We start from the raw sequence: 27,580 nt of genomic DNA on the forward strand, positions 1-27,580 counted from the left end.
CCCTGTGCTGACATCAGCAAACCAAAGATATTGCTTTAACTTCCATTAAATCATTTCCCTGTGAGGTAGGGAACACGGATTTTATGAATACCTGAGACCACAAGCTCCTACAGAGTTGTGAGAATCAGGCTCTAACTTCCAAAGGGAAGATTTGGGAAGCAGTAGAATAAAGCACTTACCTGGAATGCTGTCTCCTCTTCACAGGATGGATCTGAACATTCACTACCACGTGAGAGCATCATGTACATAACACAACACTGCTCTGTGGTTCCTGCATTTGCACTAATGAAATATCAGCTCACAGTCTGTCTCAGAACTATGAAACTGCTCCAACATTGCTGCCTCAAAAACCAGGTGATGCAGAAATCCTGCAGGGCACTCAGACTCCAGGTGATGGGAAGGCAAGACTGGTTTTACACTTGTAAAACAGAGTCCTCCTCTGTTTTCAATTCATTACAGGCAATCTTCAACAGCAAGTTTCAAAACATTAGAATCAATTTTGATAGCATTACTGAGAAAGCTACTACTTTTGGATCTAGAGCAAATCAGCAATCTACAAGAAAAAGCAGCAATTTCACCATAAAGTGGTGACACATTGAAAAGAAACTGTCCAGGTTCCCTCACCTGGATTACGACATGACCCACAATTCCAAAGGAATTAAATCATTATATGCATGATGGATGTATGCTATTTCACACGTGAATCTGAATGGTTTCACACATCTGAAATACAGAACCATGTCTGAAATACAGTAACACAACATTGCTCTGCACAGCCAAACTGAGTCGCTCTGTGCCACCAGATCTCCCCAACGTGAGATTCCATCACCAGGGAGGAGCTGCTGCCACGCCTCCAGAATCTTCCACACAGCTGGGCTGCAGCTGCAAGCACCACTGGACTCTGCTTCTGTTCCACAGGTGTACGGGTGAGGGGAAGATGGAGCAAGTAAAACACAAAATAAATCATATCCCCTAAAAGGAACAGCAGGACAGGGTGGCAGGGAGGGTGTCACTATCACAGGATCTACTGTGTGCTCACACAGATCCTGCAGCCACACACTGCATTAGCTCCTGCTGCTGTTTGCACCTTGTCTTATGTGAAAATGTACCAAACCAAACAGTAAAAATAGTATTTCAGTCTGTCACTTCCCCAGCCTAATGATCTGCAAATCTTCCATCCCAAGCATCTAAAATTATTGGTATATAACATTCAGCCAAGGTAATATCAAAATATATTTTATTCTGGACCTCTTTCAGATCTGATTCAAATTACAGTTGTCAAAGCAATACAATGCAAAGGGAAACTGCAACAGAAAATGTGCCTAGAAGGGATATAAGGGCCTTGGGGACAAATCATTGTGATGTAGAACCAAAATACATCATAAAGTGTAATTAACATGGTCCAGGACAGTATAGAACATCTATATCAGTCTTCTTTAGACAATAATCATGAAAACTGAACAATAAAAGTCCTTTAAACAAGTACAAAAAACTGTCATGGGCTGGTTTACACTTTTACAACAGTTGTAGTTTAACTGGATAACTGAAGAAATGATGCAGACATTTTAATCCAGTGCTATAGGTAGGCTCACAGAATTAGACCCAAAGGATTTGTAACTCCAAATGAAACCATTACAACTACAATGTCAATGTCAGGAGAGAGAGAAAATTACTTCTGTATTCTAGAATTACTGTTCTGCACACTGCAGTCTGTTGAGGACAAGATTGCAAAGTACACTGGACTAGCAACAACATGCAGACTGTTTTCTTGTATTTACCCACAAATGTCAAAAAACATTATGAAGTAAAAATGAATGATTATTTAAAAATAAAAAAAAACAAAACAAAAACAAAAACATGCCTCAAGTTATTGTCAAGCTTCAAACTTAAAGGCAGAGAAAGCGAATTATGTACTCAAAACTACTGATCTGAAGCACTATTAACACTAAATCTGCAATCCACTCGAAATGGCAGATTTTCCTGGTTCGTCTGCCTCCCACCAGCCTGACAGTGAAGACAGTCACACTTTCACAGCTCGTGGTATTTCAGAGCTTTCTCTAGAGGGAGAAGTGAGGACTGCTCCATGTCTCTCTCCCTACGGAAAATGTCAGGGATCTTGATGGAGATTTACTGCTGTCTCCCGAAGCCGCATTTGCTGCTAACATGCCACAATGTTGCTTCTGCTTTCTTCAGGCGTCTGGAGAGGGTGGAAGTGATCCCACCGGGGAATGGCTCTGCAGGGCTTTGGGAAGGGAGGAGCTATCCTGCTCTTCAGCCAAAAAGGAACTGGGCTAAATCCAGCAGGCCCTGCCCTGGCAAAACCCCACGGCCAGGGGGGACACGGCTGATTTTATCCGCACCGGGGTTCGGCACGGCGCCGCCAGTGCTCGCCCTGGCAAGGGTGCAGTGACAGAGAGTGGGATTTCTGGGGAAGTAAAGACTGCAAAAATCAGGTCCTGAGGCTCCCCTCTTTGCTGAACACGCAACCTTGTATTTACAGGCTGAACCCCCCAATCTGCAGTGGCAATGAAGCTCCTTTAGTGAATTAAAGGTGTCAGCTGCTGAGGTCGCTCTGTGCCACCACTGCTCTCCCTAAACACAAAGGACATTCCCCATCAGACGCCCCAGCATGAGGTAAGCAGTGTAAGGAAAAAGGAGTGCTTTTTAAAATGAACATCAATTAAAATTGGTAGAAATCTTTGGCCTTTCTCTCAAGATGCATTAAAGTGTCACGAAATCAAGAAACATGCTTCGAAATGCCATGTCGTTCTGACTCTGGTAACTACTACCTCCCCTCCACCCAACCCAGAAAAAGAGGCACTTTTAGTGTTTCATATAAGATTTCCAATCATCTAGTAGACATGCTAAATAACCCTGCACAATGGTAGTCCCAGAATAAACTCAGTTTATCAACATTACAAAGAGTCTAAAAAAGCTTTTATGAAGACCTAGATATTCTCTTAACTACACTAAAAAGTCCACTGGTTGGGAATCTTTACATCAATTTAAAAATGCAGAAAAAGGTGAAGTAAAAATAGAAAAAGACGAACTCTACAGAAACCTGGATCTGGTCATGCAAAAATGACAAACGGGATTCTGAGATGGATGCACAGAAAGACAGCGAACTCAAGAGCAGTTCATTTCTTACCCCATCATTAATTCTGAGCCCAGCTTTTCCCCTTCCTTTTATCCTCTGTTTGGATATTTGCCTGTTACCGTGTTGAGCTGATAAAAACAGGAATGACTCCATCCGTGAGACTGAGCACGCACAAAGTCAGGGCCTTGCTGCCATTTGGCTTCCCCTTTGAAAGGAGCGATTTGGACAGTCTACCCCAGCCTGGAACACGAGGCCTTTGTGCTATAAAAACAGCAATTAACGTCACTGTTCTGTGGTGTTTTTGTCTGGTTTTTGGTTGACAGGGTGGCAGAACCCGGCGTGCGGCGGCTCCGGGCGCGCAGGAGCAGGAGCAGCACTGTGGCATGCGAGGCAGGGCAGCTACGGCTGGAGCTCGGCTTGGGGACACTGGCCTGGGACACCGGCCTGGCCCCGTGGCAGTGGGACACCTCAGCTTGGGGACACTGGCCTAGGACACCGGCCTGGCCCCGTGGCACTGCTGGCCCTGGCCGGGGCTCTGCGCGCGGCGCTCGAGCCCACAGAGCCGGCGTTCCTGACAGCCCTGCCCTGGACACGCTGGAGCCCTGGTGTTCTCTATTTCTGAGTGTGTGATGCTATGCTGAAGCGACTAGAATTGCAACCAAAACAGCTGATGATTGAGAAAGAGGGAAATGGCAATACCCTAAAACGTGGCTGTGTGATTTTTGCAGCTATGTCACAGAATTCCACCACAATTCGGTTTAGATTGGCTGAAAGAATCATCCAATGACTTTTATGAAAATGAATAAACTGTCCATATTAAAATACAAAAGTACTATCAAGAATCACTTCTGACTTTCAGATTTAAATTCAGTGCAATTGACAAATGCATTGCTAAACGAAAAATGCAGCTTAAACATACTCAAAACATTTGTGTCTATTCCTGGGAGCACAGTTTAAAATTATTGCACAGATTTTTTTTTATTTTTATTTTTTTTTCATTAAATGACAGAGGTCAGCCACAGTCATGGACCTCCAGCAATAAAAGCAATATTTCAAGTGCCAGACACTCAATATATTAGGTTTCCTACATATTGTAACTCACAGGGTAATTGCTCTAAACATTTGCAATATGTTCCAAAACCCTAAAAATAGCTGGCACAGAACCACCACAGATAACTGTCTTTATGGATATGACTTGGTGTTGGTTTTAAACACTGTGTATGATAGCAGTATAATCCTGGGGTGTATATAAACCATGTATTATTGTTGACTTGTCTTAACCACTGGCAAATTGCTACCCTACCTTAGCCAAACTCAGACTTGCTTCAAGTCATGTTTATTTCATGGAAATAGCAGAAATTGATGCCCAAAGAACGATGGTTAAAATGTCAAAGCTGCATTATCTCAATTAAATGAATTTATACTTAACTTGGAGCGGGGAAAAAACCCCAAATGAATAAAAAAATAGGTTAGAGACTAACAATCATAAGTCACAAAATTAATTGTGATTGAAATAGTGTTATAAAACCGATAACTTTGCAAAGCTCTGTAATATAAACCATTCCTTAAGTAAAATGTCTGTGACATAAATTTGACAACCTCTCTTTTTATAAATTTACACTCTTGGAATCTTATGCAAGACATGATGCAACCTTTTCAACTACACATACGCATAAACACAACCTCATGCTATCATTTACAAATAAAATCACTATTAGTATACTTTTAATCACATGAGCAGAAAAAGGTTTGCCATATACATCTGTCATTGTAAGAAAAATACTTGATATTGTAAACAGAGTAAAAGACACTATATAGTAGTGATTATTAAAAAAATAGCAGCTTACATCTACCCTATATTTGGAAAAAAATGTAGTCACAAGATACAATAAACTGCAGGACTGGAGCAGCAGGGGAATTAGTGCAAGTATTCATCTTTTAAATAAGCTGAATCACTGCTATTAAAATAAACTTGAAGCAAGTCCTCTGTTTAAGATTTTTTTTTTTTAAATCTAAGGTAGTAAACATTTTGCCTCTTAATGGCAGTGTTATCAAATATATGCCAAAGATTTTATTTTAATAAAGAAAAATTACATGAAATACTTTTAATACTGGAGTTTGGTTACAATTTTACATCTAAGCTCCTACAAATAATGATGGGCAACTCTCAAAGAAGCTGTGGCATGAACCCTTGTCCAGAAAGATCTTAACCTCTTCAACGAAATCCCCCAGCTATACTTTGCTCCTTTTCACTATAGTGCACAATTTAACCATACTTTAGCTATGGTCTTAAAGCAACAGAAGATGCATTTTTCCTCTTTATTTTTTTCTCCTTTTTTTTTTTTGCACCCCTGTTTGTTTTATTTTTTTCCTGTGTTTTTGTGCCCTTCTGTTCTTAAGTTTGGCAGAATTATGTCCCAAATAAGAAATTACTGCATTTCAGCCATGTCACAAGAAAATCAAACATAGCATTATACCCATTTCCATCCTGCTTTGTAGATGAGAAGGACGTGGTATATCACGCTGCAAAGAAGGATTTTTTTCTTTTCTTCTCTCTCCCTAATCCCTTTTCCACCCTCCCTCTGTTCACAAAATTGTGCTCTGGGAGCCACAAAATGTACCAAACATTATCAGGTTCAAACTACCTCTTCAAAGAATGCATCAAAACATGTTTCAAAGAAACACCTTTTTTTTTTTTTCAAGGTGAAAAAATATAAACAAGAAACTAAATCACTCCCTTACTTCATGCATCCGTAAACTTAACCAAAACAAAACAGAAAACCCAATGTTTAAAAGCAAAGGAAAAAAAAAAACTACTGCTGCAGATTTCTGTAAGTCCATTTTCTCTGTACACACAAACTGCTCAACTACTGAGAAGGAAAACAAAAATACCCCACAAATCCACGTGAGAATGGATTTCATGGGGGAAGGGGTAATGAAGGCTGCCATTAGTATCTTCTGATTTTGGTATGTATATGGGTCTGCTCTTGTGTATGGTATATTTCTCTCTCTCTCGCTCTCTTCTGTTTTTCATATCCAAAAACCTTTAAATGTTATTTTGGGGCACAGCAGATTCCAGCACTTGGTGAACAGGATTCACAAGCTGTGACAAAACTCTGTCATCCTCTTCAGGGTGTAATTTTTTTTTTCTTTCTCCTCTTTTTTTTTTTTCTCCTTTTTTTATATACAGTATATGTATATATTTCTTTTACATTTGGCTGTAGTGGACTGGCCATGGTTCGATTGGGACTATAGCAGTACATGGGTCAGGGACAGTCATTTTGGCTATGTACACATTCATAGTCGGTCCATGGCTTCCAACTAAGAGCGCTATTTCCGGAGGTCTAGTACACAAACCTGCAAAGAGAGAGACACACATGCAGCAGCTGCACAGCACCACGTGCTCCCACAGCTCTGGGGAAGTGTCAGAGCAAACCTGCCACGTGGGCTGTGTTAGCTTAAACTTGTATCTGTTAACAATGAGTAAATAATATCAAAATGACCAGGCGAGCCCTTTGTGAACTAAGGGCACTGCTGCCTCCAGAATTACTATCAGAGCAGCAACAACATCTTATGTAAGCTGTTTGCCTGTTATTTAATACTGTGAGGCTGAGCACTGCCTCTATAAATATAAATTTCATTTTATATTTTTACCAACTAGATTCAAGTACATGGACAAGTACTAAAATAGATCAGAAAAAACAGTTAACGGTGTACAAATTCCAGTTTTAGTCTTCCCAAAATCTCCACTAAGTAGTGCTGCTGGGTCTGTCAGATATAGAAATCTATTAGTAAAATATAACCACACACAAGATAACACCAGGTGCAAGCACATTTAAAACAGAGTGGAGGAGAAGGGCTTTTGCTAGCAAACAATATGGAACACATTAAATCCAACATTTTTTAAAATATCAGAAACTAAATGAAAACAAATCTATTCCAACTACAATCAGCCTCTTGGGCCAAATTAATTGGAGGACTGGAAAGGTTACACAGCATGTATAAAAAAGGATAATATAGGGAGAGTTATAATCAATTTCTGCTCAGGATATGCCTTGGGCTTTTGTCCTTTTATGATATTGCCTATACTTACAAGACTGAAATGATATAAAGACCAATCAAAATTAATTCTCTAAAATTTTGGGCTTCTTAAAATCCAGAACTTCCTATTTTGTGATTTGAACTCTAACAAAACAACCTTACTCAGCAAGGAGCACTCAGGAGGGAATTGCTTTGGCACCTGTGTTAAGATGCCACCTGAGACTCTGCACTACTGAGCTGCCAGGATGGCTTTTTGCTGACGTTTGTTAAAGGAAGCTACAGCACTTCAAAACACAATTCCCTTATCAGCCTTATTTTACTTTAATTTTGCTTTTCCTTAGGCTTTCCTCTTCTTTCCTTGCAAGCAAAAGCCCCAGGACTGTGCTCCTTGTGGAGCCCCTGCACATTCCCATCCCACTGCAGCTCTCTGCAGGGCAGTGTCAGAGCAGCCAGGAGCTGATGCTCCAACACCCTGCAGTGAAATGACAGTGGGAGCATTCATGATTAGTTAAACATGATTTTATTCCCTGCTTCTCCTAGGCAAAGTAAGCAGACTGATATTTATATATAGCTGCTGACATTTTTAGGAACTTTTTAATTACAAGCATTTAGAAAGCTGCACTTTGTTTTGCTGTTGAATGCAATGCAGAAGGTATTTCATTCCTGTCATGCACTATAATAATATCACCTACACAGAGCATCTTCCCTCGAAAAGGGCAGAGAAAGAAAACCAAATTTGTTTCCAAACCAGCCACACTGAACACACTGACACAGTAGGCCCCAGAAGGAACAGAAAATATAAATTTGAGATCTCTCCACCTTCTGAGGTTCTTGGATTGGAATAAAGATATTCTCCTTAAAATACCACAGCAGGCTTACAGCTGAAAACTACAGCTGAGCTGGCTGTATTCAATCTTCAGCTAGAGAAGGAAATTTTGTCTCCATTGTTGGTTAAAAGATTTCCAGATGATGTTTGTTATTGGAACATCAACCAAGTCAAGCAACACTTACTGAACCATCTGAAGCACTTGCTCCAACTTTGTCTCCTGCTGCATTCCAGCAAACCTCAAAAATCCCTCCTGTTCCCCGATAACTGTGAACTAGGGCACCTGTCTAAAAAAGGGACAAGGCAAGTAATTAACACAACAAAATCAAAGTGAGCAAGCACAATTTGTACATGTAAAATTTCCTCACTATTTTTAAATGCTAAAATTCTCAGAGGAAAGTGGTCCAGAAGAGAACTGTGGACAGGCTCAGCACCTTGTTAAGGAATGGGACACAACCATTGCATCTGAGCTCCTGTGTTTGATGGGCAAAACTGAGGATGGTCACAACTTCCAATTACTTCCAATTACTAAAATGAGCCTTTCAGAAATTAATACCCAATCCCCAGTACCCAGAGATTGCATCATGCCTGACAACAAGGTCTTCAGACTTTCAAACATAACAAGCCCTTTTTTTCTGCCAGAAATACAAAACAAGTAATAGTGTCCTTTGTGAGAAAGTTTCATAAGAAATACTTTGTCATCATTATCTTCCCTCACTTTACATTCTCTTGTTTCTCAGTGAAATTCAATGAAACAGCCAATCAGATTAGTATGTCTACACCCAGTCATTTTTCACAAAAGTCCCTGTTTTATCAGGAATTTAAAGTTCAGAGTTAACAAAGGCTATTTTTGGATGAAATATGTTCTTGGAGAAACTTTTTTCAATGTGGAGTTTTGTTGGTGAGTTTTTGGTTGGGTCTTTTTGGTTTGTTTTTTGTCCTTTTGGGGTTTTTTTTTGCTAAGACAATGCAAAGACAAGTAATACCTCACCACAGGCAACCATTCAAAGAGAGAAATTAAATGTTAAAAGAAATAATTTCAGAACAAAGAGAAAACCAGTGTGTTAGGAATGACAAAGCTCTTTGTGGCTGAAGTATGATGGATAAACAAAGGTTGGAAGGATGGAAAAGACCAAAACACAAATTTCTCACCACAGACAAGAGCAATACCTGTGTATTCCAGATGTGTACACATTTATCAAAGGAGCCACTGGCCAGGTACCTGCCATCAGGACTGAAAGCTACACTGTACACAGGTTCTTGATGTTTTGTCAGAGTATGAATACAAATTCCTCTGTCTACATCCCATAACCTAACAGTAGAATCAAAGGATGCACTGTCAAGGAAAAAAACCAAAAAAACAGATTAATTACATCTCAATTCAACACATTTTTGTTGCTAATATAAATAGAATATGCTAAAGTATCTTACATGCTTCAAAACACTCTGTGAACTTACATTTATAGAAAGTGAGGTAAAAATAATGTTTAGCGAGCATTTAAAAGCAGGATTAAATGGTACCTTGCTAACATAAGATTGGCATTTGGATTATTTGTTCCTGGTCCTGTAGGACTCCATTTGATAGTATAAATTTCTTTGTTGTGTGCTTGTAAATCATGGACACAACTGTCTTGTTTCATACTCCAGATCTATGATAGAAAGGGAGGAAAACACAAATAAGTTAACACAATATTGTACTAAAATACATTTTATATGTTTTTTCTGTATCATTTCCAAACTGACTGTTATCTTTTAGGCCACTCAAAACATTTGCTATGATTGTTACGTTTCTAGAGTAATTATGCCAAGTTTTATTCCAGGACCTTTCATTCTCTGTGTTCTAAGTCCCCAGAGAGGTGAATTAATAATAAAGGTGCTGTCTGTAGAAATCAAACTGCCTGAGTGAACTGCAAACCCCTTGAAAAGTGCAGAGATGAGAGCAGATGCTGAAATGAGAAGAGCAGTACGTAAATGTTCATGTCTGAGTTGATAAAATATCACGGTCCTATTTTTAAATGAACTTCTTGCTACACAGACTGAGTGAAATAAAGGGATAGTAGAGACATTTTCTGTTTTCATACAAATCCAGAGACATAAATACCACTATGGCATTTTCCTGATGTATTAGTACTTGCATTACCAGATTTCAGTGTTCAGTACTTCACAGAGTTCATTAGAGGACTCCAACTCCTGTATGATCATGCTCAACAAACAAAATAACTTTATTCTATTAAGAGTTTACATGGCTTCTACAGAAGGGATTTGGGAAGGCTTTTATATGGCAGAAATTTTAAAGGGTAGATAACCACCTGAATGCTATTTTTAATAATATCTGTCTCAGTAATGCTTTTAGTTCACTTTTTGTTGGAAAAAGCTACCAGGAGCATGTTTAAGCCCACCCATGTTAAGCTGCAATTGAGGTGCATGTGTAAACAAATGGTGCTTTTCAGAACTGCTGCTTTGCTGAAGAGGAAATTGATTTTCAATGTGCAGACAGAATTGAAATTGTATTTCCAGTTTAATTGATGGGATCAAAATCTAGTTTCTCTTCCCAAAACTAGCACAGATGAAAGAGTCTGTATCAGCCGCCCTAGAGAACGTTAAGTTGTAGATAGGAACTGGCCAAGTAAATAAATCACTAGGCACCTTCCCTGTGCTTCCAAACCTGGTATTTATTCCTCCTGCCATTGAAAAGTAAGTGATCCACAAGTGATGTGCAGACTTAGCCTCCAGCACACGGCTTTTGAACTAATCCTGAACAAAACAGTAACATTCTTTCCAGCCTGGGCTCCATTTGAAACAGCCACCAAGAAGTTAATTGCCTGAATCCCACAAATGCTGACACATTCCCAGTTGTCACCTCTACTCATGGAGAGGTAGCAGCAACAGCAGCTCAAGCTCCAGACTGGAATTCATCACCCTGGAGTTTTAGCTGTTTAAGCATTAAATACCTGGCTTAAGCTGGCTATTTTGACTCCATGCACTGCCAGTGGAGAACAACTGATGCTCTCAGGGGTTTCCTCATCACACTTGACTTAAGACACTTAGGAAAGGATAACTTGCTCTTCAGCAGTGCTAGACAGTGCTGACTGGAGATGTCTAGACATCCAGCTTTAGACTGGAGGCTTAATGCTTAAGTGTTTGTATTTAGATAAGGTGATTTCCCTTGCCAGAGCCTGACCGTGTGCCAGCAGGAGGGATATGTGGCTACTCATTCAGCCATTCCCTGATTAAACAGCAGTGAGCTGCATGGAATTAACTGTCCCAAGGGTTACTAGCAGGACAGTGCTGTCAATGTAAAAAATGTATCCTGAAACTCTACCAAGCACAGTCCAGAAGGTCCCAGCGAACATAAAGCATCTGGACCATGGAAGCAGCACAGGCCTGTCAGGCATGAACAACCTCATTTCTGCTGGTGGCAGGTTTGTAGGATCTCTAGAGTGCCCTGAAGTCACATGTGTAAGCTGCAGTGTCCTCTGCACTCACAAGTTTGCCCCTGTTCTAAAAGAAAGCACATAGCTGAGAATCACTTGGAGGACAAGTGTAGGTGTGATTGAAAACTGCAGAATGACTCCTGATGAACTGGAAAAATCCAGGACAGCACATGGCCTCTGAAGAAACAACATGCCAAAGATTTTGACTAGAAAGAAAGGGAAAGCAGAAGAAAGCCAGGAAAGGAGCAAGTCACCCATTCTTGAATGTGCTACCTGACATGCATTCCAAATTTTTTCTTTTAACCAAAAGCAACCATCAAGTGTGACAGCTTAATGATTAATGACCTGATTCTGTGAACAGCTAAAAGCACCTAATAAATCATGCTCCAAGTCTCAGGCTGGCAGCCTGTAACAAGTCCTCTGGACCAAAGCTTGGCCCTGATTAACACGGATTTCTAGGATTGCCTAACCTTGTTATATTAAAAAAGAATGAATATAGGACAACACAGCAAGTACAGTGATAGTGCTGGAATGTCCAGGCTAATGGAGTGTATTCCAGAGTCTACAAAGATAAGGGCCAGCCCCAGAACTCCCATTACCTTTAGAGTCATGTCATCAGAGCAGGAAGCCAGCAGATTACCAGTTGGATCCCATTTGATTGCATTTACTTCATTCTAAAAGTGAACAAAGAGAGTAAGTTGGAGTCTTCCCTTCCATTACAAAATGATAGCTTACAAAAGATAAAGCTGGACAGCAGTCATGAGTATTTGCCAGGATTTTAACACTTAATTTTTATTCATACATAACAACTCAATAACAACTAACAGCTTTTTACTATCCATTTATCACATTTCCCATGCTATCTTGTACACCACCTGGTGAGGTCTTGAAGTTACCATGCTTCTTCTCCTAAAGCTCACTCCTGCATCCTATTTTTATTCATAGCTTTGCCTTCAATAACAACAGCTTTTCACTATCCATTTATCACACTTCCCATGCTTTCTTGTACACCACCTGGTAAGGTCTTGAAGTTACCATGCTTCTTCTCCTAAAGCTCACTCCTGCATCCTGGCACTGGTAAAACAAGCTGCACGTGGGGGTGAAAATTGCTCTGAACACAAAGATTGTAATTACCATAAGTCCTTAACCACAACTACCTATGTGTGCATCTACTGCCTGTAGCCAATTACACAACTGCTGGGTATTGGTAAGTTTACTGAGCCCCCAATTTCTTGCTAATAAAAATATCTCGGAGCAACCCCCTTTTTGCAGTACTTACTGTGTGACCCTGGAAGGTTTTGATGGGCCTATCTTGTCCTAGTTTACAAACGTGAATACACATGTCTGTACTGCAAGAGGCAAATGTGTTGTTACTCTGCCAATCAACATCTAATGCTGGTGCTAAAAGAAAAAGAAAGGTATTTAAAGCTATAGTACACACTCTGCAAGAATTTGATATACAAATTTAGCATGCAGCACCTTGGAACAAAAGCCAACAGGAAGCAACCATTAACTTTACAGCAGTTCTGAAGATAAATACTATAAACAGCAAGAAATACAGCTCAAACAAGTCTTACACAAAATGGAACAAATTTAATATAAGTCATCATAATATGGAACATATTAGAAATCATATTTACACAGAAGACAGTGCAGCAGGACATCAAGCTGTAGTTAAGTCATCTATAAACAAATCTCAGGATTTGTCAGGAACAGGTTCCCACAACTTCACACATCATCATGCATGAGCTCATCTCCACCAGCAGCTCCTGCTCACGGATGGGTGAGGATTTATTTCCTTTCTTAATTCCAGCATTGCAAGGTGTGGTAACTTGAGTTTGATCATGGGCAACATGTTCCATTTGATCAAGCCAGCTATTTATGGCAGATAGCACAGAGAAAAGTGCTTGGGTAAATGCTGAGTTGATGTTTCTGACTGCTGTCATGGCTCTGGAAATGCAGCACCAGTGGAATAAGGAGTGGGAACAAGACATGTTTCTTAAAGGCCCTTCAATGACACGTCTGCCATCCTCTCCATTCTGTCTTCCAGCTGATTCTGGCAGGATTGCTCAGCATGCAGCCCACAAAGTAATTTGTCTGACCTCCTGCACTCCCACCCCAGCTGGCCAGTGAAAAGCTTTCAGCTGGTGTGTGGTCAAACAACCCAGGGACAGGAGAACAATGGGATACAGGGTGGGATCTCTGCAGCAGCAGGATAAGAAATGCAGTGCTTAGCTGATCAACACTTATCCCTGTGGCCTGCCCACATGATTTGTCTGCCAGCATACTACAGAAAGTCAGGAATACATGGATTATTTATCTCCTATGACTTTGTTGGAACTGCAATAGAACTGTGAGTTATAAAATCAGAACAAATCCATCTTTGTTTACATTCTCAATGTTCCAATACGGGACTGTAAGTAACCAAAGACTACCTGTAAGATTTTACAATTATGCAAATAAGCACCACAAAGATCAGATTTTTAAAATTTATTTACAATTTTGTCTTTTCAGGTGACAAATCTGAATGATGAAATCAAGACTTACCAGAATGAAAAGGAAACTGCTGCTTGGCTTCGCCAGTGTGGGCATCCCAAATAATTGTGGTCTGTGTTAAACAGATAAGTTAACAATAAACTAACTTGTACAAATTGCTGATTTCCCCACAACTACCACCACTCACAAGTATGAGAATACCTACCCTGTTCACCATCACCCAAACCTGCTCTTGATTATACATTTCTAGAGTCTGATCCAGTACTAAAAGAAATAGTAGTAGATGTACAGAAAACAGTAGAAAATTTAAGGTTGCATTAGAAAGATGTTTAGCCACAACATTTTGGGGTCTGGAGAGAAGAAGGAATTTGTGGGTTTATAACAGTTTTATCCCCTTAGTCCTATTTATATTCTCATAATCTACTCCACACACCTATTTTAATTTCAAATGCTTGTATATTCAAATTGTAGTATCAGCTACTCACTTGTTCCTAAGGAGATGTTATTAACAGTTAGTCACATACTGAAAAATTTAAGGGTGTAATTTCATTCTATGTTGTTCTCTGCCAATACTTTCATAACCTTCTGGTTAAAGAAACCTTACATGACAAAATCAGTATCTCATCATCAGTATATTATATGCTAATATCCCTGCCCTACCTCAATGACCAGTGAAAATTTTGACGCCAAATTCAATGGAAGCATGAACTGACCACACAAAATAATTATGGAAAAGGAGCCAAAGGTTGGGTCCTTCTCTCTGCTAAAGCAGAGTATTTTCTAAAGCATAATCTCAGTTTGTCTGAGAAGTTTTATTGACTGAAATAAGGTTTCTATTTCTTCCTTAATTATTTTCCTGCAAATGAAATCTGTACCTCCACAAATATTTAAAAACTGGCATAACCATCACAGATGCCAAAAGAGTAAACACATACTTTCCATGCTTTGAAACATTAAATTTTCCTTCCTTTGTGCCAGCACAAGCATTTATAAAGCTGGCTAATAAAGCAAACCAAGTAAATGCATGCAGGGAAAAAAAACCCAAACAAATAAAGGAGAAAATTTACTACTTTACAGTGACACTGCCAGTTTTAAGTGGTTGTACTGAGGTTGCAACTTGCCACTCTAAGAGAGAACCTGTGCTGACTTCTGCACCTTGAATCAGTTACAGAGGAAAAAATCAACTCTCCTTACTCTTGCTATAGTCTATTTGATTCTCTGAATTCACTTTAAGTACATTTCCCTTCACTCTGTGCCCTTCCTACCACTCATACATAAAACCTCTCACACTAACAGCAGCTCTGAGCTGAAAGACCTTGTAAACCTGACTTTGTTTAGAGATGTGAAATAAAACCCAGATAAACAATAAGCTCTGTGGCATTACACAACTGGCACCTCCCCAGTCACATATATCAACTTCCCTTATGTTCCAGCTCTAATCTTTACAATCATTCTCAGCTTTGACTGATATCAACTCAGCCTCGACCTACCCCTCTAGCAGATTTCTTTTTCCTAAGGCTTTGCTTGAAGTGCTTCACTGAATTTAGATGGTTTAGTTTTACAAAGGTTTAATGTTTCTGGTTTCAATACACTTACTTCCAACTCAGACTAAGCTAAATGGGAAGAGATTCACAGACATTGAAATCTAGGAAATTAAAATATCTCAAACTACTATAAAACCCAAGGGAAAATAGCTAAGCATAACAATATCTTTGTAAGCACATATTTACATCCCAGGCCTTTAGTTTCATTTACTTACTTTGCACAATTTTGCTATTTTGCTTACAGTTAGATTATAAAGGTGAAGGAAAGAATTTTAATTTTACCAAAGATTATCTCACCTTGTCCACTCCTGCACTTAAAATGAAGTTTCCTTTCTTGTTCCATTTTAACGCAAATATAGGACCTTTATGTTGCCCTAAGGTGCTGGCAAGATTACCTGAAAATTTATATTGATATGAATACATTAAAAAATAAAAAAACTATGCCGTGAGCCACAATATAGGAAAATATATCATAAATTAAAAAGTATTTTGCTTACCATCTTTAGTCCATATCCTTGCAAAGCCATCATAAGACCCAGTTGCTAGAAGTGTACCTTCACTCTGCCAGCAAAAAGGTTATTTATTTATTTATTAATTACTGCTTAACTCAATGCACAAAGCAAATTTGAGGTAGGATAGATGTGAATAGGATTTATGATATTTTATTGACTGAAAGTTATTAGAAAGAAGTTCCTGAAGTATAACAGAAGTTACAACGCTGATCAAAACAGAAATATTTCAAGTACTGCCACAGAGGCCAGCGCTGCTGTCACCTAGGATGTGACCACGAGGTGCTGCAGGCAGGCCTTTCCCGGGAGCACTGCCAGGGGCACTTACGTTCCAGTCCAGCGAGGTGACGTCCTTGTTGCTGGGCACGTCCTGCCCCCCTTCCCGGATGCAGTGCCGCAGCACCAGCTGCGTGGAGCCGCTCGTGCTGTTCTCGCTCAGGTTCCAGATCCGCGCGGTCGAATCGCCAGACCTGCGGACACCCGAGGGGACAGAAATCCTGCAGCTCACACACGGCCAGCCCGCTCATTCCATGTGCAAAGGCACATGGATCAGCACGATGGCAGTCTGCAGTGTTGTATAACGTGCAATATACCATATACCAATAATATACAATATGGTAATAATATATGACATTATAACACATGGTATGTCAAAGAATAGATAATATGCATTATACTTATATATAGTTACACAAACCACTATATATAGTTTATATATATATTACATAAAGTCATATTTGCATATAATACATGCACTCATATTTACATTTTATATGTATTACACATACATTTTATACATATATTTATGTACATATACATTTCATATATATTATATATACATACATAGTATGTAATAGATAATATAATGATATATATGATACATACTGCACTATATATGCTATATGATGTGATGTATATCATAGTATATATTGATTATATATGATAATAATTATATTTTTATATATTTTATATTATAATTGTTATAGTCCATTAATGATTATATATTTTAGTTTATTATATATTATTACTATTATATATTTAATGAGTGTATATTAATAAATAAATAATAATACTTTATTATCTATTTTAAAATTCCATTTTAAAGCACTATTCTCTAAAGAACAAATGCTGTGGTATTTGATGTTTGGGGAAGATGTTCCCTGAGCTTTCTGCCCTTCCCATGCATCATCATCATCATCATCAATAATAACAATAATGATAAGGATAATGACAATCTCCATTTAAAAGCACTATATTCTACACAGCACTGTGGTATTTGATGCCTGGGGAAGGTGTTCCCTGCCCACGCAGCAGCAGTGTGCCCCAGCACAGATAGTATTCTCTAAAGAACAAATGCTGTGGCATTTGACGTTTGGGGAAGATGTTCCCTGAGCTGTCTGCCCTTCCCATGCATCATCATCATCAATAATAACAATAATGATAAGGATAATGACAATCTCCATTTAAAAGCACTATATTCTACACAGCACTGTGGTATTTGATGCCTGGGGAAGGTGTTCCCTGCCCACGCAGCAGCAGTGTGCCCCAGCACAGATACACAGACACAGAGAGTGCACATACCCTGAGGCCAGAAGGTCACTGACGGGATTCCAGGCACAGATGAACACCTCGGACTCGTGGCCACGCAGCACCACTGCCTTGTTGGGAGGGATTTCCACATCTCCATCTACCTCCATCATATCCGTGTGATTATCTGCATTATGGGAAACAACAGTACAGAGAGGTGGATTTTAGTATTTTGGGACGTTGTGACTCCTGTATGGTTCATATCCTTCTGCCATGAGTGCAAGAATTCACAATTTATGCGATTCAAAAATTTGACAGAGCTGTCATGCTCTTTTATTTTTTCAGTTCCAATTAATGAAGCACTATAAACAGATGGGGAGTTTCGAAAATGTGAGAAAACTCTTCGCCCCTGTAAACCTTCACATCCAAATGGATTTAAATTTGGAGCTTCAGAATTAGGGCCAAAAGTTAATTTTTTGCTATGCTAAAAAATAAATGCTGTTACAAGTACTCTGTTTTTCAGGCCCAATACTGCATAGTACAATATGTTACTAGTCTAGCTTGTGCTGTAGGAATACATTTATAACACATTCATTTTCAAAAATCTCTTTTCACCAATTGCAGTCAAACAGGTTTTAAACCTACATCCCCAACGCTCCATTTACAAAATGCCTTTAATTAATATAATCACATTTGGTGATAGAGTTAACATAACCAAGCTTTTCCAACTTCATCAGCAATTACCATGGAATTATGGCAGTGTAACTTTCTGCATGGAAGTGAGACTGATACCATATTGTTCTGTAAAACATAGTGGGGGTAATTCAACTGACAAAACAGTTTTCTTGGCATCTACCATCAATCATTTGCTGTTATTAAAACTAAATTCATGATGAGTGCAAATGCAGAATGCAAGGAATGCTGCACAGTTCACCTGCTCCATATTTACTCACTGCGGTTAAAGAAATAATTTCACAGCTATTGCTTAATTTAGCATTAAGGGTTTCTGTCACTGTTTGTGCATGTGAGAAAATAGAAAAGGCTATTAAAACATGAGTATTTTTTCAGAAAGAGCACCACATAAAGCGTTGCTTCAGTCTGAAGTGCTGTACAGCCAGCAGGGGTTGCTGGTAGATCACATTTAACAGGGCTGAGATCTGAGGTCTACCCTTCCTCTATCCAGTTCACAGTTTTCAAGTAAATACTCATTTGAGATTTTTAGATTAAAGCATCAGAGAACCTTATTTGTTTCAGCTAAAGAATGTATTTCTGGCTTTTTATCATACATACTAATGAAAAACCTAGTAAAATCAGGCTATAAAACTTGTACATGGCTCAATATTAATATTCTCTCAAAAATGTCACTTCTTCAGGTGTTTTGACAGAAAGAACTGTAACTCCTACACTTAAACACGTAATTCAGACTTCCAAAAGAGTATTTTCAAAATCACAGTTTAATGCCTGACCCAAACTTTTCCATGCTAAGCCTCATTGTATATATTCCTTTGACCAGTGATGACAAACAGAATCCATTTATTTCACCAATCACAGATAAAATGGTATTTATGAACAAAGCAAACCTGAGAGCAGTTGCACTGAGCAATTTTGAATAGCAAATAGTGAAACCTGATATTGATAACAGAGACAAGGGACACAGGGCTCATCCCAGCAACCCTGACCTCAGTATCACTAGAAAAGCCAGGCACAGCTCTTGGATCCATGGGATTGACAGAACTTTTTGGAAGGTTTGCAGAGCTTCAAAAGCAATACTCAGTTTTAACCAGCCATGGACTGGCAGACTCCTCTCCTCATTCCTTGTACAGGACTCAATTCTTTTTTTTTTTTATGCAAGAGCCGTGTGAAAAACCTTCAGGTGATGCAAAAGAAGTAGCACTGAAAGTGAGACCAGTCAAGGGAATATTGTGAATTAATAAATTCAAAACTTTGACTCCTGCAACCCCAGATATCAAACTGGGGACAACCAAAGGTGAGACACAATCTGTTCAAGTATGACCCGTGATGAAGGAATTCTCTGCAAGCTGAAGGGTTACTCCAAACTCCACATTTTTACCTCATTGTCTACAAGCTCATACAATGATAAAGAACTAGGAAATGCTAACCCAGCGTAAAGCAATTTCTGTCTCAACTTACTTGCTATAGTGTGTGCTCCGTTCTCCTCTCCATTTGCAGTATTTTCTCCATTTTTCGCTGATCCCTGTTGGTTGGTGGTGGCTGCAGCTGCAGCAGCTGCTGCCTGCTGTTGTGCAAGTTTGTCTCTGTAGGCCTGTTGTCTTGTCTGTACCACATCAGGCATCACTGCATCTATCAGTGAGAGAGACTCTATCGGCCTACCATCAAACAAGGTACCATCCTAAATTACAGCACAGGGAGAAAAAAAAAAAGATAACACCAAGTACAAATTAACATTACAGGCAAAAATTCCAAGCAAAACTAAAGAAAACATCTTGATTTAATATAACAAAGCAGTTTACATATGGTGCTGGAAGTGATAGCTCATGATTGCTGTGGTCAGGACTGCAATTTTAGTCTAAAGTTAAGTGGTCACCATAAATATGCAAAAAAAGCCACTGCAGGCCTCTGGGAGAGCCTGTGGAATCAAAAGTTACTTGTTTTGAGTTTGCTGAATTGTCTGCTAAAGCAAAAAATTCTGTAAGCTATCTATGAATATGATTTCAAACATGAGTGGCTGCAGCAAAATCTAATGGTTTGTTTGAAGAGAGAGCTGCAAACATTGCAACTCGGGTCACTGACTTGTGAAGTTATAGTCTTATTAGACTAATACTTTCCATAAACATATTATCTGGGGAGTTGACTAGTTTTCTTCCTTTTTTTAAACTGTGCTGGCATGCTTTCAAACAACAAGGAAGAATTTTATCCTGAAATGGACAAGACCCAGTTAAAAATACCCTTATACATATGCTAGGGCTTTGTAAGGATCTATTTTTAGGGACTAGAAGGATTCCTTGCAATAAATATAGGGTCGTCGTCTTCTATTCCTATCACTTGCTTTATTTTTCTGAGGCTTCCTAAAGGAAAGGATTTGCTTCACTAGGACTGTGAAAACCACACAAACAGCAGACATAAGGGAGACTGGAAAGTGAGCAGAATTAATGGGGGGAAAAAAAAGGTTTCTTCAGTAATCTGACTGACACACAGAAAGGCTTCTCACCTTCCAGGCACAAATGAGAATGGAAATTGAGGGAGAGTATCTGCAGCATCAGGCAGGAAGATACATAGCTTTCTGTACTGCTGGAATAACCATTTAAACATCAAATTTAACAGATCTTGCTCAAGATGAATTAGCCAGCAGAGGCAAAAGGCAAACTGGCATATACCTTCAGCCTTCCTGCCGCAAATTCAAGCCCTCTCTCTCCTTGGAAATCTTGCCTTTGGGCTCACATTACTTCACTGTGATGACACAAGAGCCCAAACAAGAGCTTCACAGTGCTCTCCCACCTCCCTAGTGCCAGTCTACAAACCAAAAGGTGATTGCTGCTCTCCATTATTATCCTATTGCACTGGATGCACTACAACATTAGAGGAGGGTGAAAACTCTGCAGACAATGGACCTTTAAGCAATGAGCCAGAACACCATGCCTGGTGTTGTGTGGCTGCACTGGGCAGAACCCCCACCCAGTTATGTCACTCCACTCTGGTTCCACCACTAGAGTCACGGTGAACACAGCAGTAAGGAAGGAATATGAAGTAAAAGTGAAAAGGATACAAGAAAGTTAAGAAAAAATACTAACATTCAAACTTGGTGCAAGCAAGGACACAGTGCTTCTGCAGGCAAAGCCTCCTTACCTCATTAATACTGACTTCTGCCTCTACATACTGCAGACCTTTCTGGATGATGGAAATCAAAGCAGCTGGTGGCACCAGAGCACCGTTTATATTAGACTGGCTGATATGGCTCTCTATACCAAAGGTAAATGCTGAATGGGAAAACCCTAAAGACAAGGCAAAGACATCAGAATTGATTTACAGACAATGCTACTTGCTGTACCACAGCAGGACCTTCTGTTTAAGACCTGAACAAATTACACAAAGTATGATGCTACAGCATGCTTCTGAACTACCAAATACTTGTCAAAACACCTCCATTCCCTCATAGTTTAAGTATACAAAAAGAGAAAAATGAAGTTCATATAAAACACAACAGTTATTAATTACAGTATCAATGGCAAAACATTTGTGCACAAGTCAGTATAAAATATAAAATTCACTATAGCATTTAAATGTGTTCATATATGCACAACCAAATGTAAGTATTGTATAATATGTAGTATTTAATAAAATATATATATCCAAGACACAAGAGTCACTTGCTATTTTCACTCATTGATTTGACACCCATGAAGGTGAAATGGATATGCATGTGAACAGAATTCAGCTCATAGTGCCATAATTGTACATGCCCTGGCATTTAGAGCTACATCAGCACTGTGCACTGAGTAAGAAGTGGCAAACATGTTATGGTGCAGCAATGGTAGCTACTTGCTATTTATCTGATCACCTTGAAAAAGTGAATTTAAGCTAGAGAAAAACAGTTGTTTCATCAAGTAACTATTGTCATGGCATTTTTTCTTAAACCACTTTTTTTTTGGGGTTTTTTTTTTTTTTCCCCTGTCAGGTCAGCAAGAAGCTGCCTGCAAACTTTCAAATGAAGATAAAGCAATTTTGTAAGTTTGGCTTCTATGACAAAAGCAATCTGCAACTGGAATAAGAGCGTGCAGTAGTTTTCAGTAAATTCAGGCAGAAAAATGAGGTTTTGCTTTCTTTTGACAAGCAGAAACTGTAAAAGTCTGTCATCCACCATTGCTTCTGGTGCTTCTCTCCTCAATTTGGGAAGTCCATGAGCAGTGGACATATGTTGCATCAGTCAAATGAATTTCCAACAAGCCTGAAGCCACCCATCAGCAATCACTAAACAAAAACTACAAATCAATAAAGATGGAAACAGCAAGGTAAAATATGAAATATATTTGTACATTTTCTTATATATCTATATGTATATACATTTAAGCTGATCTCTTAAACTCCAGTATTAAGATAAAACTGTATCTTTGCTTTAATACGCAGACTTTTATGTATTGCTGAGATCATATTCCCTCTTTCCATCTGACAATCATCACTTGCTCATTTACTGGGGCATGCCCTGACTTCCAGTCAGATCTTCCCTTTCTAAATGTAGGTTGTGTTAAGCAATCAATATCACAGTTGTGAGTAAAAGATGATGTTGTCTCTTACAGAGCTTCACGAATAACCACCACCACAAAACTCCCTGAAGCCATATGGCTGCATCTAGAAACCCAAACATGCAACACAAACTCAAACTGCTGATCTGACTGGGCTGGGGAAGCTTTAAAAATAAGGGAGCACTGCTGCATTCGTGTGTTGTGCAGACACAGTGTGAAGGGATATGACAGGAAAAGGGTTTCCTTTCAAGTCTGACAATATTCAAGTGTCTTTTGCTCTTTCTCCTAAGAAGCAGGAGATCCTGGCTACTCAGACAGACAAGATCCTCCAAAAGAAGGTCCTGGAGGGATGGAGGCTTTTGGGAACCTCAAGGGTTATTCCTGTAAAAAATCTGTTCACCTCTATTTAGAATCAAGTGATACAAGTCATAGTCACAGCTGTCACTTCTTCCTTTGAAGCACAGCCACATCTGCCCTCCCACAGTCACGTTCAGGCAAGGAATTCAGCTGCACAAGACCAGCTGGCAGGAGCACCATCACTCCAAAACAACAGGAAAAAACAGCATTTTGCTGATCTTTCTATTTTCTTCTTCAAGGAGCCCTGAAGAAAATGGTGCAAAGTGCCATCATCACCCTGTGGAGAAGTGATCTCCAGGAAAATGCATTTTAGCAACCGAGTGAGTCCTTGGCTGCTTGACTGCCATCTGAAGACTCCAAATGACTAAATCTGATTAAGTTACAGAAGGTAACTTGGCAGGAATTCACTCTCTTGTTGAGAAGAAACACCAAGAAACAGTTCAGACAGAATCCATGCCTACTGGCAAAATAATTAAATGAGCCTGTGTTTGCTAAAGCCAGTTGCAGATCAAGATCAAATAAATTATGCATTGTTTAATAACTAGAATTGTAAAAACTCACCTGACTCTTGCAAGTATCTATATACCAGGAAGTTAACCTCATCACTGCTTATACTCATCTTTATTCCCAGTTAAACCATGAGGTCACAACAAAGGACACAACCCTGCAAATAATAAAAAAAAAGTAGGTCAATTAAATATTTTTAGTACCTAATAGGTATTTCCCAACAAATGCTATATTTATAAAGTAAGTATCTCCCTGGCAGCATAGACAATGGCTTTATTTTATAATGCAAATAAGTCTACTGGAGTCATTAAAAAGTCATTTGTCTCACCACAAAATAAAGGTCAGTAAATTAAATATTAACAACTTGGATTCTCATACGATGCAAGTTGGTATGGACTGAGAAACTCTGCTGTTTAATACTGAGAGAACTAAAAAAGGCCTCTTATTACAGGTTTTTAAAAATAATAAAGTTTCATCCAATCTACATCACTGCTATGGAACACATGTTTTATAACATGGGTCTCTCTCTGGTTAACAAAGACCAAAAACTTGGTTTTACATTGGCATCCAGACAGGTTCTCACTTTTACATTCTTATCTACTCCAATTTTCACGTGTTCCTGCTCCAGTGAAAAGGTGCAGAACAGAATGAGCTACAACACAGTGTCTGTTCAAACAAGCCCAGCTTACCCCACCAAAGACTAGAAAACATCTCAGCCATACTTTTTGGCTTTGCAAAAGGAATTCTTGACATTAGAAACAAACTTTAAACAGTCCATTTTTAGTAACATTTCCCTAGGGTTTCAATCAGTGCTTCAAAAATATTGATGGGATACATATATATTTACACACACACCATTTTTTTTAGAAAGACAAATCATGTATCAGACTATATATACTTTTGATCATACACTTGGAAAATATGAGGCAGCAGCAGTCTTTAAGACATGAAGAGACAGAATACAGTGTTTTTTCTAACTCCGAGTCTCATTTTTGAGAACACTCTCATGATGTCTGAATGTTTGAAAACTCTGACCTTTCCAAGTAAACAAGTGAAAACATCAGCTTTCAGAACATGTTATGAAATAATGTCCACCTCCTGTTCCAATTATCTGTCCAGCACTTTCTATCAGCAAACCTTCCCAGGTTTTTACCCAGCTGACCACCACCACTGCTTTTCCTACATTACTGGAGTCTGAGAAGGCAAAGTGACTTTCCTACTGTTATTTGGCAAAGTTTTACCTGGGATTTGATGTAAAAAAGTACTAGAGAATGACTTTTCCTACAACAGGGCTCCTGCCACATGGCTGCATGGACAGGCCACTTCCCACTGCTGCTCCAGTGGGGAAGTGTTGGATACAAGACCCAATTAAACACCTCAAGAAGAGCAGAGGCTAAAGGATGAACTTGGGTATGAAAATTAATTTATTTGCCTGAAACCACACACAGACGTCCCCAAACCTGCCCCAGGCATGTGGTCACCCAGCTCACAACCATGCTGTGGGGGGAGATGGCTTTAGTCTCTTAAGGAAAAAATATAAAATTGCAGTTCTACTTAAATCCTTTTCAATTCTAAAGGAAAAAGCTGCCCCAGGACAATGACTTCTAGTAAGTGCAACAGGACTGGTACAGGAATGTACATTGATACCAACCCTACCCACCTCTCCACAGCCCCAGACACACCTGGGGAACAAGGCAACATCACTGTCAAACTCCACGATATACTTTGAGGACTTGTTTACTAAGCAGAATGTAAAATAAATGGCAGTTTTAGCCATTTCACGAATTAGCAACCAATTCCACCACATGCAGGATCAAACACTGATTTCATTTAGCTAAGTTTTGTTGCCATACATGGAGCAAATTATCTTTCTTTAAGATTGTTTTTAACAGAAAAATGCTGTAGGAAGAGGAACAATATTTTCCTTCAGAGGAGAAGGTAATTAACTTTAAAGAGACTCATAAAGCAGGTTTTTTTACATTACATACACACACACAAATGGCAGTGTTTGTTTCATGGGTCTGTCACAGAGTCTCAAAATCTTGCTGCATCACCAAAAACGATAGATCAAACCACAGAAATCAGATGAAAGTGCTATTTGTCACACAGAGAGGTCCTGAATTATTTATATAAAGAGGGCTCCCCCCTCAAAGCAGAACTGTGCAGGTGCCACATCAATTCACCTGTTATGTAGCTGGGTAGCTGAAGGAAAAAAAAAAACCAAAACCCAACGTTTTGCTTGTCTGTCAAAAGTGTTCTGCACCCCAGCTGAATCAAAGGAGCCTCATTTTTCCAAGGCTGATTCCGAGTGTTTTGCGCAAGCAGCTCTGGTCCTGCCCAGCCATCAGGAGGTGGCACTGCAGCACCAGCTGTGGCACCTTGGCCACCAGGAAAACACAGAAACAGCCCCAATAAACACAGTTTGCCTGGTGAGAGGCTTGAAACTGGAAAGGGTGCAAAAGGTTCCGGTGTTTTTCCCAAATCCTGCTTTGTGCATGTTTTCAGCGCTCATTTACATTTTCTGAAAGGGATTTTCTCTGTTTCCCCCACCCCAGGCCCCGTGGCTCAGGCATCCCACAGCCAAGTGACACAAGAAATGTCAGAAGAACGAGCAGCAGCAAACCACCTTCCTTCCAACCCAAAGCAAAATGTCATGTTAAAGAGAAATACAGTAGAAGAAGATACAATAATTATTTCCCTTTGACACATTCTGAATTAACAGCAGGCTTACACTGCCCACTCTCACATTGTTTGTGACAATAGACCCATGCATGTACACATGTACCCCACATCCTAAAAAAATTAATTCATCAATGCTGGCTAATTCCCCCCAGATTCACTATTTTCACAAGCAATCAACTACTCATTTTGGACACTTTAATAGATATTAATATTGCTCTTCATTTTATATGCAGAAATTAAATCACTGAAGAGACACATAAAAATGAGACAAAAATAAGTAGTTAACATGTAATTCCTAGCAGTCTTAGATTTGCAGGCTAATTTGCATGCGGACAATTATAATATCTTAAAATATTTGCAGCTTTATGCCCCAAACCCATTCTAAAAATGTGATGAGATCCTTAAGGACCTTTTTCTTCCTTGCCCTTAGAAACATTCCAGGTCTTCCTCAGAACATTCTGAGGAATTACATGGTAAAGTATGATGCACCCACACTGCTGTTTTAGAGCCAATTATGCTTTTAAAGGAAATCTCTCCCACTTGCCTCTACTTTTGTTTTGCACCCTGGAGCAGGCACAGCTCATGTGAAGCAGATTCCTCACTGGTAAAACCAGGATTAAATAAATAAATAAATAAAATACCCCATGACAGGTAAAAAAAGGATGGGTATGAGAGCTTATGAACGATGCTCAAATTGCTCATGGGGCCACACCAGGATCGATATTCCCTGCTCAAAAGAAAGTCCATTTCAGCAGGCCTCTTCCCAGGTTTTATTTCCCTTCCCAGAGGATGGGCCTGTAGTTTTGTAACACTCAAACGCTCAGTTAGAATCAGCACAACATCCAGATATTCCAGGTAATTTTTAAGATTGCTACAGAAAGTCCCTGAAGTCCCAAAATTTATCAGGCATAACACATTTCAGCCATAAAAGCCAACTGTCTATAGAGATGCTAGCCTTGAGATTTACTCAGTAACAGGTCAGAAGCAGACAAGACACACACCTGTGCTTTAGACAAACTGACCCACTCATTCCATGCCAGGAACCACACAAAAATTCATTTAGAAGCTACTTTTTCCAAAGGAAACAAGGCTTCTTATCCCAGAGACAACACCAGCTCTGGCTTTGCTCCCAGCCTGGCAGAAGGGTGTCTGTGTTTCTGTGCCCAAGGCAGATGGGGCAGGTCCCACCCCAGCACCTCTGTCCCTTGAGGACCATTCACACACTTCATACCTGGAGCAAAATTTACAACTAGAATCCATTAAAAAGGAGATTGAATTCCACTCTCACCAACACCAAGTCTAATCAGTGGCCAACGGTGCAAACCTGGCTGTGCTTCTGAC

General features: G+C 39.4%; 1 protein-coding gene across 3 annotated transcripts in view; it reads right to left on the bottom strand.

Moving 5' to 3' along the window:
• Positions 1 to 1,220: 1,220 nt before the first annotated feature.
• The window catches only part of TBL1XR1 (TBL1X receptor 1), a 108,874-nt gene continuing 82,514 nt past the window's right edge, over positions 1,221 to 27,580 (bottom strand). For all 3 annotated transcript variants that reach the window (XM_039713501.1, XM_039713499.1, XM_039713500.1), the window contains 14 exons: positions 23,612 to 23,714; positions 21,300 to 21,445; positions 19,626 to 19,845; positions 17,529 to 17,661; positions 16,276 to 16,417; positions 15,936 to 15,999; positions 15,736 to 15,833; positions 13,946 to 14,006; positions 12,678 to 12,799; positions 11,998 to 12,072; positions 9,486 to 9,613; positions 9,135 to 9,300; positions 8,150 to 8,251; positions 1,221 to 6,454 (listed from right to left, as the gene is read on the bottom strand). In XM_039713501.1, coding sequence (XP_039569435.1) covers positions 6,428 to 6,454; positions 8,150 to 8,251; positions 9,135 to 9,300; positions 9,486 to 9,613; positions 11,998 to 12,072; positions 12,678 to 12,799; positions 13,946 to 14,006; positions 15,736 to 15,833; positions 15,936 to 15,999; positions 16,276 to 16,417; positions 17,529 to 17,661; positions 19,626 to 19,845; positions 21,300 to 21,445; positions 23,612 to 23,669 — 1,542 coding nt within the window. In that variant the 5' untranslated portion in view covers positions 23,670 to 23,714 and the 3' untranslated portion in view covers positions 1,221 to 6,427. The remainder of the gene's footprint in view (positions 6,455 to 8,149; positions 8,252 to 9,134; positions 9,301 to 9,485; positions 9,614 to 11,997; positions 12,073 to 12,677; positions 12,800 to 13,945; positions 14,007 to 15,735; positions 15,834 to 15,935; positions 16,000 to 16,275; positions 16,418 to 17,528; positions 17,662 to 19,625; positions 19,846 to 21,299; positions 21,446 to 23,611; positions 23,715 to 27,580) is intronic.

This window comes from Passer montanus, unplaced genomic scaffold (assembly GCF_014805655.1).
Source record: "Passer montanus isolate IOZ18808 unplaced genomic scaffold, ASM1480565v1 scaffold29, whole genome shotgun sequence".
NCBI lineage: Eukaryota > Metazoa > Chordata > Aves > Passeriformes > Passeridae > Passer > Passer montanus.